The sequence below is a fragment of the Schistocerca nitens genome, chromosome 1 (assembly GCF_023898315.1).
Source record: "Schistocerca nitens isolate TAMUIC-IGC-003100 chromosome 1, iqSchNite1.1, whole genome shotgun sequence".
Lineage (NCBI taxonomy): Eukaryota > Metazoa > Arthropoda > Insecta > Orthoptera > Acrididae > Schistocerca > Schistocerca nitens.
Genome location: NC_064614.1, coordinates 117,136,730 through 117,150,415, shown reverse-complemented (window position 1 = coordinate 117,150,415; position 13,686 = coordinate 117,136,730). Strand labels below are relative to the sequence as shown.

The window sequence follows — 13,686 nt, the reverse complement described above, 5'->3', positions numbered from 1 at the left end:
TAATGAAAAACATCTCTTATCATTATAAGAAAATTATTATATATACAAAACAAAGGCTGAAAAGAAATAACTACTAAACGGTCAAGTAAATATGACTAAGAACTCACTGTTTACACTTATTAATCATATACTATACAGAAAACCCAACAAATGATTACACATCTGATTCCTCTCATAAGTATGTAGAGGAAAATATAATTATAATTATTATTACTATTGTTATTAAGAATAAATAAATGAATAAAAAGTAGTAATAAAAATAAAATAAATAATTTTTATCTTATTAAAAGAAAGTCTGTCTCGCTCTCTAATACACACACATACACACACACACACACACACACACACACACACACACACATTCACAAATCAGTTGAAAGCAGAAAAGTGAGAATTTTGGTAACACCTAGAAAAAGAAATGAAACTCTGTATTTAAAAGATGGCAGTTACAGTGATGTGTAAGATGTCCACCTGGTTGCCAAATGAGAAAAAGCAGTTTGCTTAAATACAGTGAATTAGAAGTTACCTGTAAGTACCTTTCTATTTCATAAAAAAGGTTAAAGAGCTGTTTTTAAATCTGTAGCATAGATGTGAAACCATAACCTATGTGTAAAAACGGACAAATCGTGTAGTATTTCAGGGCACCCACTGAAGATGCCTAGTAAAAATTGTGAAACATGTCTGGGTGCATAAATAAAAATAAAAATTTCGATGTGCAGCATGCAAAAAGGCATTTTCTTTGAAACAATTGCAATTTATAATTATCAGTACTTTATGTTCATAAATATGTATAAGCTGAAATCCACATAACCTCAACAAGTTGTTAATATGTAACATTAATTTTCAGAAAGGAAGTAAATGAAACCCACTGAAGTGAGCACAGTAAGAGCTGAAACTTTGTGTTCAACACCTGTATTTTATGCTTAGTCATTTACTTGGATAGGGTCCTGTTCCAAGTGATGTGATATTTCTGAGTATCCAATTTTATTGAACTGAAAAACAATTTTCTTTGACTATAGAATGAAATTTTTACTTTGCAGCGGAGTGTGCGCTGATGTGAAATTCCCTATCAGATTAAAACTGTCTGCCAGACCGGGACTCGAAATCGAGACCTTTCTTTTATGGGCAAGTGCTTACGATGGGTCCCCACAGCTTTACTTCCGCCAGTAGAGTACTTGCTGCGAAAGGCAAAGGTCCCAAGTATGGCACACAGTTTTAATCTACAGGAAGTTTATTGCACTATAGTTAATAAACATTGTGGAGTAGCAAATTTCATAATTATTCACTGAGCGTTGTGTCTCAAGTAGCTCATGTAATTTCCATAAAAGGATAATTAGAGTTTCGCCAAAGCACAATTACAAAGAGAATATATAAAATCTTAATTGTATATTATAACATTATTCTTGGATTCCAAACTATTAAGAGAATTATCGAAACTAATCCATTTTACGAAAGCTGTATCATCTTTTGTTTATATAATTTTTGTATAAGATAATATCTGAAAATTTTGTCTTTTACAATTCTTAAATATAAAAAGTTTCTTTCTCTATCCAAACTATTTTCTTTTTATATGTTTGGATTAGAACGAATGACTTTTCGATTTTCGAAAATTTCTGTCGACCAATTAACTACATAGCCTCTTTGAAAAATGCCTATTAATTTCCTGACTCTTACTTTATCGCCTACAAAGCTTAGACTCTTCAAAATTTGTAACATAAACAGTTTGTAATAATCGTTCTTGATTTTCTTTGTTTACATGTTTGGTTTAATTTTCATTGTTGAATATTTCATGTTATTATATTCATCAACTTCCTTTTTAACTATTTCCATCCATTTATAATTACTGTGTAAGTCAAATTAATATCTTTTCTTTCTTTAAATCCTATTAAATCTATCAAATACAATGCTTTTATTTCTGTGTAAGTTGAATAATGAATAATTTTATATTTTTTCATAAGTTCTCGAAAACTTTTAATATAAAATTTTTTTCCATTACGCCTTTGTAAAGGTTGATAAATATTTTATACCTTATTTATTTTTGAAATTCCTTTTAAATTTCTTTGATACATTTCTACAAAATCCAGTGCCCACAAATGATCTATAGCAAAAGAAATAAATTTTCTCTTTGTAAAATTTTTACTCACCCATTTATGTAATACATTAATTATTTCTTCTCGAAAATTATTATCAGACTTCTCCAGCACCCACAATACTTTTTAATTAACCTACTTTTCTTAGTTGTACAGACTGAACAAACACATTCAAATGTTTCTTATAAGTTTGCTGTTATTCTATTTGGATGTATTGTGGATTGTGGAATTTAGATCCACGAAACAATTCTTCAAAAGCTTATGAATCATTTTATGATTTTAAATTTCTAACACAATTAAAAGGAGATAATCATATAAATCCATATAATTTCATTATGAATTATGATATTTGTGTTGTAATACAGGATGTTTGAAAGAAAACTCCATAGTTTTAATGTGTACTAGAATATGTAAAAAGTGGCATACACTATTCTAGTTGGTGGTGTTTGATTCATCACCTCTCTAAGATTGGCTCCCCTGCAGTTGGCAGATCTGCTTAACCTTGAGACAGTACCAGTGCTGGTTTTCTCCTCTGTTCCCTCAGTACAGTCAAGGTGGGTGTGCAGTGCAGTGCAGGGCAACTCAGCAACAATGTGTACTCCAAAATAGAAAGTGCAGTATGTTATTTGGCTCATGAAAACTGTGTCAGTTTCAAAAGAGCAATGTAATTTTAGATACCAGCATGTTGGTGAACCACCAACAGCAAAACTATCTATCATTGGCGAAATTCTTTCAAGGAAACCAGTAGTGTTTTGAAAGCAAAAATCACCAGGTAGACCAAGAACTTTTGAAGATGTTATTGAACAGATGCATTTTCGTGTTTTGGAGCCCAAAGAAGTCATTGGCCAGGCATAGTCTACAATTTGGAGTGCCTAAAGGTACTGAGTATGATGTTGTGCATAAAAGACATAAGTTTGGTGTGAGAAGTGGAATAATGTCTCAACATGTGCAGGGCAACAAATGGATCCCACGTTAGCGTATACTAACATTAAATAAAACTTGAAGGAATTTCCTTTCGTTAAGTGTACTCATTGGTGTAATTTTTCATTAATTTCCCCTATTAAATTTATATTTAAAACTAAGGAGTTCTTTTTCAAACAACCCGTATTACTCAAAGGACAAATATTGGTACAAATCGAGAAACAAAAGTGAAATTAACTGCTTTTTTAATGATAAAATTCCTTAAGCTACTTGAAATCACACACTGTAATTTTTTATGAGAAAAAGAATTAAACTTACACTATTCGACAGAAAATGTTAATTCAGATTTTTTTAAATATTTATATTTTTTGTTTATTTAATTAGAGATGTTTAAAAATAATATTAGAACAAAAATATAATCTTTTAATATTCTTGGTTCATTGTTAAACTCTTTGAATGTATCATCATAAATAAAATAAATTGTATGGTCAATACATATTTTTATATGATATTTCACAAATTCTTTTAATTTTGTAGAAAAGAGAAATTTAACTTTTCTATTTCTTCCCACATTTCTGACAAATCTTTATTGTAACCATACAATTCAAATTCATATATATTTTCACCATCAATTCCTTTGATATTAACGATAATATTATTATGTTCTACAGTGCTCAAATGCTCTATAATTAAAGATGCTTTAAAACAATATTTGCAAATATATCATTTAACTTGTTCCTCTCTTGGCTTTTTATTTCTCGTAACTAAAATATTTTTCTGAAATTTAAATTCATCAAAAGCATAGGTCATATTTCTAAATTAGATTTCTTGAAACTGCAAAAATTATTTTGTTAGAATTTATAAGGAAAAATTTTATTTGAATTTAAAAATGAAAAATGAAAAAGGATTAGATATTAAAAATAAAAATGTATTAGATTTTTAAAAACGAAAAATGAAAACTATTAGATTTTAAAAATTAAAAATTATAGATTTGTTGTGACCACAAAAAATTTTAATTTTTATTCTTGCTTTTGTGACCATAATAAGAGTCCAGGCCCCCATTGGCAAACAGCCAGCCGACATTAAGAAATAGTCCACCAGGATGTAGGGACAAGATAAGCAGTGGAGGCTGCCAAGTATGGCTTGTTGATCAAATAACTTAGTGTTTGACTTCCTGCCAGAGGAAGCAGCATGACTCAAACTTGGGCAATCGAAGACGCAAACACCAGGGCAATAATACAGCAAGAGAGAGTGTCAGTCACGTGCGGAAAAGACTCATGTGGAAACAAATTAAGTTATGTGCAGCTAGAAACGAAAGTGCCATGTGGAACCGAATTCATTCTTGTGCAATCCATCCAATTAGAGACGAGAGTGTCATGTGGAACCCTAGGCATTCTTGTGCAGTCCAATCACTTAGAAATGAAAGGGTTGTGTGAATCAAATTAACTCGTGTGCATCCAAGTACATAAGAAACGAAATAAAAGGCCAGTCAGTGGAATAGCTAGAAGCAGAGATTCAGATGCAGATTCAGAGCCACTGCCGGCAGTTTGGAGATACTGCAGCGAGACGCCAGTGGGGCAGAGTGGGCCCATAGCAACCGATATAGCTGATAAAGACTTAAACTATGAGAAGACGGTGATACACTCTGATGGACACTCAGGAACTGCAGGTCAAGTAGGGTTTTTAGAGTTTCATTGGAATAGTGTTGAACAGAGGCTGTCAGTCTTTGTATCAATTACTTAGAGAGATTTCAGTGCTAACCAAGAAAAAGTGATTGCTCTGTACTTGTTTCTTATATGTACTGGCGATTAGCTTTGAAGTAGCAAGTCTGAATAAATAGACTGAATCTTACTAAGGGGTTTATGGTCCAACACCTCACATAAGTATATGTGAGAATAAACTTGATAGAAACCAAGCAATCTTTTCTGCCTATTACAATTCTGTAACCTATTTTCAGGAAACTGATTTGCTTCAAATCAAGGAGATTCTCTCCCTCTCATCTCTGATATAAAGGTTGATAGCTATTTATAACTAACCCATTGTCGTTAACGTCCCGATTGCGCTACGCAGTTTGCACTTACTTCATTCTGGTATAGTGAGGCTGTGCCAGGATGTGGCAGATTTAAAAAATAAAAAAATTGTTAGTTTTTAAAAACTAAAAAAGCTATTAGGTTTTTAAAAATGAATAATAAAAAATTTATTAGATTTAAAAAAACTCGTTTTCATATTTAATATTTAGTCTCAAAAAAGGTTTTTTTGTTTGGGAGTGTTTTTAATGTTTTATGTTCTGTTAAAATTATCAGTTTTAATTGACATATTTATTGATGTAATGAATAAAATAGATTAATATTTGCACATTTTTGAATAAAAAGATTTATCAGTTGGAGCCAGGTAAAATGAGAGCCACACACATATAGTGTGCTGAAGGTCTCATTTCATTTCTGCTTTCACTCATCGCTGCTGATTCTATGTAAAACACAGATGCATCTGATATCAATGATCCTTGCATTCTGATTTTCTTTCTGCCCCTTTCAGCTTCAACATACATAATATTCAGTCTCAATTTACATAATATATATCTGTGGTGTTTGTTCTTTCATACATGTTGTAACAAAAACATTTTATTTCCTCTTATGTTGTTCTTGCCAAACTACTGAATCATTGGTTGCTGAAGTGTGCTACTGTCGTCTATCCTATCTGCAAAATGAGAATTTCAGAATCAAGTAACGTCAGTATTAATAGTTAAATTTCTTCATGAACAGTGCTAGTGCTTGGTATAACTTTGCGTGATTAGGCTGGTGACCATTGTCTTTTATGTAATTGCAGTTTACATATAAATAATAGAATCTTGGTTCAAATTCATTTAGTTCTGCTACTGCTTCCTTTCAACAGCAAGGTTTCGAGAAACGAAAACATTCTGATAGCTTTCCATCAAGCACGAGTACAGTCAAATTAAAATCCTTTCACAGGAGTAACATTATCGGTCTATTGCTAACAACGTAGTAGTTGAAGTGTTATACCTTCTCTCTGCGTTCTCCTGCTATCGCCCAATGACAATATTTTCCTGAAGACAACACAATTGTCAGTGGATAACCTGATATCAGTGCTAGCTCTCTCTAATAAATTGCTTCCAAATACTGAGATCACTAACGGTCCTATTACACCTCTTTGCACTGCACACTTTTCTGCTGAACATTCGGCACCCAGTATATAGAGCTGGGTTTTATTAGTGAAATATTTCTAGAACCAAAATCTTATCTAAGGAGATCTGAGACATTGTATCTTGGTAGTTAGTTGGAATGTGGCTCAACGTCGAAAGACTTTCGTAATCCAAACTGCTGGTATGCATACATCGTTTGCAAGAAGAATACAGCTCAAGCTGAGTAACCACATCCTCAAAGTGACAGTTTAAGCATGGAAAGTATTTGTCTCTATAGGAAGTTGATTTCAGAAATTACAATATAGAAAGAGGGATCTTACCCAATGTTTTCCCCAGCCGATGGTCGTGACGTTGGCATTGTCTGGAACCTCCTCATCCTTTTCTGGCAGCTGTATTGGCGCCACTGTGACGCTGTCAATCGGGAAAGCTGGGGATACCTGCAAAGGCATGAACATTTCTTATTTCGTAACATAGATTTTTTTGTATAAAAGGGTAATTGTATTTAGTTGAATCAAATTAGACTAGGTAATGAGACACAAAAAGTAATCGATAAGTTTTGCTGTCTGGGCAGCAAAATAACTGACGGCTGTGGAAGTAGGGTAGATATAAAATTAAGGCTTGCAATGGCAAGGAAAGCCCTCTGAAAAAGAAAAATACTCTGACATGTAACATAAATTTATGTTGTGAAGATAAGACTGTGGAAATAAATATCTGTATGCTATACTTGTGTATAGCCATATACTATAATATACAACAGACTATTTGTATACACTGTAATGCATCACAGTTTGTGTATCTTTTATAATTGTCAGAAACTTAATGGGTTTTGAAGTATTTACTCTTCTTTTATTTAATGCTGTTCGTTTATCTTTAAAATCATTTGTATCTGTCTCAGTTCTAAAATGTTTAACAAAATTTAACTGTGGTATTCAGCGAGAGCGAGAATCTAGAATGTGTATCGATAGGTAGCGGTTTTCGATACAACAAAGAGTGGACGGCAGTTATGCGTGGGTTGGTTGTCGACGTGTACGCCGGTATGGATATCGAGTTTATAACACCAACATACAGCTTTTTACCCTTCATTATGGACTGGATAAATAGTGGGTAAACTGTATTCTAATGTTACTTCTCTTAGACTGATCCTGATTTAGGTTTTGTGTGATTTCCCCAAATCGCTTAAGGAAAAGGCCGGAATGGTTCCTTCGAAACGGCATGGCCGCTTTCCTTCTCCATCCTTCCCTAATCCGAGCTTCTGCTCCGTCTTTAACAACTTCGGTGTCGACGGACGTTTAACACTAATCTCCTCCTCTTCCCTGTATTGATCTTCCACGCAATGGTATAGAGAGTGCGACGCAGGAGTAGTGCAGAGACACGTTTATTGTCAGGATGATTTTCGAAACACATCGCGAACTGCCGGGACAAAATTCCGAAGTGTCGGTGTGGCTTTTATCGTGATCTGAGATATTGTGGAGAAATTTGAAAGCAATGAGTTTAGAAAGACAGTTTTACAGAGTGATTTAATATCAGCATTGAGCACATACAGTATTACGAACTGTGTACCAGTGACAACATGATTCTTATTGGGTAACACTCAGTTCACAAGTTCCCTGCGAACTCGACATCATTATGAACTAATTCTCTTAGGACACTTCTTGTCGAAGAAGATTCTCTTCAATTAAATTATATTAGCCATCAATCTGAGGTTCTACTTCATTTTACTGCAGCAAAATGTACCAACATCGACGCGCTTTCGAAAGATACTCAAGGCACCCATGTTTTGAAAACGCATTTATTCATAGAATAATTTGTCTACTAGAGTGGCTACCCACCCATTTTAATTGCAGTCCGACTCGTGAAACTAGTGTTCAGAATTAGTTTTCAAGAGTTCCAAAAATTTACTTACATTGTTGAGACACCTTAATGAACGATTTTTCACAAATACTTTAAACGGATTCAATGCTGGCTGGCTCCAGCTTTTTTGCTACTCGTTTCATATTCAGGGTTGAACACGTACCAGAAAAAGTATTTAGTACAGCTTTTCAGTAAGTTTCGGAATCAATTCTTGCAAACACTTTAATCTCTCCCTTATCCACAGTGTAGTCCACATGAATGCAGATCTTAACAAGGTTATAAACAATGTAACTTCGGTGTTAACGTACTCTGCAGTAACCTCTCTAATCGAGGCAAATGTTATTGTTTTGAACGTCACATCATGTGTTGTGAACTGAGCGATTCCGAAAATCGATTGACAGCCTTTCTCGTCTTCGTTACAGGGTCTGACGTCAAAATGACGTCAGGTTTTCACGAAGTCTTGTGAGATGAGGGTTACTCGTTCTTATCATGAACCAATGAATCAGGTAGAAGAATAAAAGCAGTGTCTGTAAAAGGGCAGATCAATTCAGTGAAATGATTTCAATATTGAGTATATATTCCGAACTGTATACAGTATACAAAAGCTACTACTTTCGAACAGTGGTTACAACTGCTGTTACACCCTGCGCTGGCGCCAAAAATTTCATTTTTCAGTACAGTTTCGAATCAGCTCGGCACATAGCCCAGAGGAGGGCCACTTGCAATATTGGCCAAAACGTTTTATATATTGACAATGCGGTAAACAGCTCAGAAGAATTTTATTGACAGATTAAATTTGTTTCGCATCGTTGACCACCAATGCTTCCACAAAAAAGAAGACGATATGTATCTTTTACTGTACCTTCATACTACCGTCTTCAAGAGCAAACTCGCAGCGGCGTTCCAGCACATATAAGCACCGTTTCTCTCACAGCTAAGTTTCTTTCTCTGAACATTGTAATGATTAGACAAATCTCCTCTCGCAATTATGTTGTTTAATGATTTATTACATGAACCTTAACTTGGCTTTGATGAGTTTGTATGCTGATTTTCTTGGTTTTCATATTGTTGTCGTCCATCTCATATTGCTTTGTGACACATTTATTTAAATAATTTTCCCATAATTTCAAGCACTGAACTAAAACTAAAGTCGCTGTACAGTGCTTTACCACAGAAATATGTCAATGCAAATGGTATCTGTTTTCGTTAAATTCCTTTATCAATTGCATGCGTTACACTTTGTTGACTTCCTACACTATTACGAAATGTTCTGAAACTTCCTGTCTCTGCCGGTCTCGAGACATTGGTCTTTCGCGAGCAAGTGCTTTACTCACTGAGTTTCGTATCTGCGCACACTTCACTGCAGAGTGAAAATTTCGTTCTGGAAACATCCCACCGGCTATTACTAAGCCGTTTCTTCGCAGTATCCTTGCTAGTCTCGTAAGTTTCGCAGATGAGCTTCTGTGAAGTTGGGATGGCAGGAGATGAAATACTGGCGGAAGTACAGCTGTTCTGAAGGGTGGTGAGTCGTTCTTGCGTGCTCAGTCGGTAGAGTACTTGCCCGCGAAAGGCAAAGGTCCCGAGTTCGAGTCTTGGTCCAGCACACGATTTTAATCTCCCAGGAAGTTTCATATCAGCACACATTCCACTGAAGCCTGAAAAATTTATTCTAGAAGATATGTTCTATTAATTTTTTGTTTTTTGTCTTCTTATATGTAACCTGGTATTGGCAGTGTCTATATTTGTTGCACTCTCTTGCGTACGTTTAGTGAGATTTTGCAGTGGATTACGCAATATCTGAAGTGCAACTGACATGTTCTCGTCGTAAAGTGGGCGCCATTAGGCCAGTTAGGGTCGACCAAATACACCAAAGTACCTATATTTTCTTTGGTAGAATGTTCAGACAGCGGATAGTTTTCTGCTGAATCAAGTTTTTTTGCATCTAACAACTCACCAAACTGCAATATTACAGAGCCATTTTGGGCACTTGTCAGCTATGTACATGGCTGCTATACCTATTCCATTACAAGTGAGGGCACCAGTGGATAAATTCTTAACACAATCAAATATTGTTATTCTTCCCCATTCTTTAATGTTAACAATCAGATTTGACTTTTACTTAACAGATCAATTAAAAATGGTGTTAGATTTTTTGCATGAACATGGACATTACTGATAGGAAGATTAATTATGAGCGGGATCTGGTTTCACTGTACGTAGTGCTGAGTATGACAGAACTTTGTTTTTGAGGGTCCTAAGCCTGTAGTTAGTGGCCAGATGTCAAATATTCTGTAGTGGATATTCCTGTTAGATTTTACATTGATTTTTCAAAACTACTATGAGTGGAGAAGAGAGCTGACACAGATTTCAAGTGGCAGGGGATAAAGCAGCAGGGTATCACAAAGCAAGTAGCAAGAAGGAAAGAGAAATGGGATCAGATAACAATAATAATTTTGATGAGAAAAACAATACAGATGATATGATGAAAACACTGCTAATGTGATTCAGAGCGTTGAATCTGAATCAGGAGTTTAAATTTAAAGTTGCAGGTAAAGTAAGGATGTTGAATCTATAACTGAATCGAAAGTTATCAAGGTATTGTAGGCTGAAAATAAATCTATGAAGGCATTATGTGAGCAGTTGATAGGAATCGAAAAGAAAGGGGCAAAGCTTAGGTTATAGACAAAGAAAGAGGTTGAAAGGTTCAAGAAACCTTGAAATATTTAAAGTGGAAGTCTTAACTTTCAAAAAGATGTGAGGGACATAGTTTCTGAGGATATAGGTAATATCGAGGACAAACAAGTTCATTAGAACTGAGAGCTGACGCACAGATACAAGACTTGCATAAAATTGTTGAAGACCAAGTCAGTTAATGTAGGGAAGGCAGGCATGAGGTTAAAATTTATGATGGTAAGATTTTTCAAGCGTTCAAGAAAGAGGCTAGAGAGAAGATGAGAAAATAGGACAGAATGGAGTTACCTGAAAAGAAAGTTTGGGAAGGAAATATTCTGTCTATGATAATACACATAAAAGACAGGAACAGTTTCAGTAACATCAGTTTTGAGTTAAATGTGTCATTTCATCCAATGTCTTTGACAAATAGTTTACAAAAGCAATTCAATGCAGGCTGGTCAGAGGAGGATAAGTTTAGGCGAACAAGTACATTACTTAAAAGGGAAAGTTTAGACTGGGGTGCAGATATTCCAGAAAGGATTGTACATTTGAAAACTTTTACAAAAAGTTTTTTGGTAGGTGCTGTTCCAAATTCAAGTAAGAAGAAGTAACAGAAGCTGTAAGAAGGAAACATATTGCAATCAGTCAGGAAAAGCCCTAAAGGAAAATTGTGAAGAACAGGCCAGAAAACTAATACTCTTGTACAGTTCTTGGACAGGAAAGGATAGCATAAATTTATTTATAGAAAAAGTACCCTATAACAAGAGAGCAAGTCTGATAGATGGTAACCATAATCTAGGAGAATTTTTGGAAGGAGTAGGAGAAATCGATGAGTGGCAAAGAGATTATAATTCCAGATTTAATTAAGTTTCACAGGAGGATAGAATATCTGTGAATCATATGAGTTCATAAAGAATGAGATGAGGGAGAGTTTGTGGTAATTTTATGAATATTACTACAACCACAGGAGATCAGGTACTCAAATAGGAAACAACATGCCACAACAGCGATGGTATGCCTTGTCACATTTGGTTGGGAATGACAAGTTTGCTGTCAGGATTATCATCATACTGAGTCTTCACATAATTACATAGTTCCATTTTTAAAAGGCAAGGTATGTAATAAAGAGGGTCTAACTTGAATAACTGTGAATGATTTGGGAACAAAGGGTTTGATTGCCTAATTTCAAATTATAATAAGAATGATGAAAGAAAATCTGGAGTTGAAACGTGCCTGTAAGTTTGTTTACTCAATAACCAAAATGTAAGATGCTAGTCAGGGCTGGTACGCAAAATGGGATAGAGATGAGAAAGCAATATGTTGATGTAGTGTATCTGACACACAAGAGGCTGCAAGATTATGAAGGTGCCCAGTAGAAAATATTGAATAATGTTAAGTGGGGGGAGATAGAAATGAAATGAGCAGTGGGGAATATAGTGAGTGCTATAGCAGTTACGATAATAGCACTGAGAGCGAATCTGATAGAGTGGAATCTGAGGTACATGTATTTAAGGGAGAAGATGTAGGTGAAAGTGCCTTGTGAGACAAGGAGTTGATTGTCATGAACAATATGTATCCATTATAGAGTGTGGAAAATGGTAATGAAGAACTAGATAAGGAATAAGGAATTAAGCTGTCCCTTTTACAAGTTGATGAAAAGATTATAGAAAACAATGATGAGCCTGAGATGAAACTACATGAAGTTGGTGCTGAAGGGGTGGAGGAAAATTTAGAGAAGTAGACTCAGGACAGGAGGGAAATGAAGACGATCTTTAGAAGAGGAATCGCAGTGGTGATGGTAATGATGGTAGACAACAACCTTTAGTGCTTGTAAAGGTATATGGGATCGGAGAATGAGCTTTACTAGACATGGGAAAGCAGATCTGTGCTATTTCAGAGTCATTTTGTGAGATGATAAAGCAAGAAGAACAAGTAATGGCTATGTCAGTACTAGGGTTGAAATTTGTAGGGAAAATTATTAAGAGCCAACTGATAATCAAGCTGCAGGTAGATGATGTTTGAGCAATAGATATATTTTTTGTAATTCTTGACCTATATGTACACATAATTATTGGAATGGACTTGTTCAAAGAATGTAGAACTTATAGAGACTGTGAACTACAATATATATCCTGATCATGAAAGCAGAATACAGGTGGGCCAACAAACAATTTGTCGTAATGTTAATGGCTTGAAACAATACTATAGGTATATGAAAAGTGTCGACCATGTCTGTAGAAGGAGAAGTAGGGAAAGAAGATAAGAATGGCCCAGGGATTCAGGAAAAATAGGTCAAGTGATACATGAAGTGTTGGAAAGAATAGTTAAGTGCAAGATATAAGTCAGTGTCAGAGGCAAGAGTTGAGAGAAGTGCTATTGGTGAATACAGAAATATTTTCAAAGAAAGCAGGAAGAGTTAAGAGTTTTGAGCGCATGTTTGATGTAATACCACATGAACCATTTGCTGGAAAACAGTGTCCTACATTGTTCAAAGGAAGGGGGTCAGTATATAGGGAATTAAGAGATTTTTGAGTTGGAGTGTAATAGAGAGAGGTACTAATGAATATGTAATTCATTGGTGGTAACGAAACAGGATCACGCAGTATGCAGAATGAAAAATGCAAGGAAATTGAACACAATTTTAGCAAAATAAAGAGTGGAACTGAGAACATGGAGGAGATTCTTCAGAAATATGAATTTGTAAAATGTTTAATAAACCTGGATTTGACTGCTGTTCATTGGAAAACTGGTGAAGCATATAGAAGGTACACCACATTTTTCTTTGGGACAAGACCTAACAATTCAATGTATTGCCATTTGGGTTACCCAATGGTGCATTGCCCAGAGTACTTGGGCCTAAGTTGGGTCCAGAAATTACTGTGTATGTTGATGACTTACTAACTGCCACATCTAACTGGAGGAAGCATTGTGGAGGTGTTTCAACCATTAAGGAAGGAAGGTGTGACACTGAGACTGCAAGAAATCGGAATT

The 13,686-nt window shown here is 35.0% G+C and overlaps 1 protein-coding gene across 1 annotated transcript in view; it reads right to left on the bottom strand.

The window, feature by feature from the left end:
* LOC126193160 (hypodermin-B-like) overlaps positions 1 to 13,686 on the bottom strand; it is a 119,717-nt gene that overhangs the window by 21,377 nt on the left and 84,654 nt on the right. Inside the window, exon 5 of the mRNA XM_049932706.1 lies at positions 6,492 to 6,608. Within this exon, the coding sequence (XP_049788663.1) occupies positions 6,492 to 6,608 (117 nt within the window). The remainder of the gene's footprint in view (positions 1 to 6,491; positions 6,609 to 13,686) is intronic.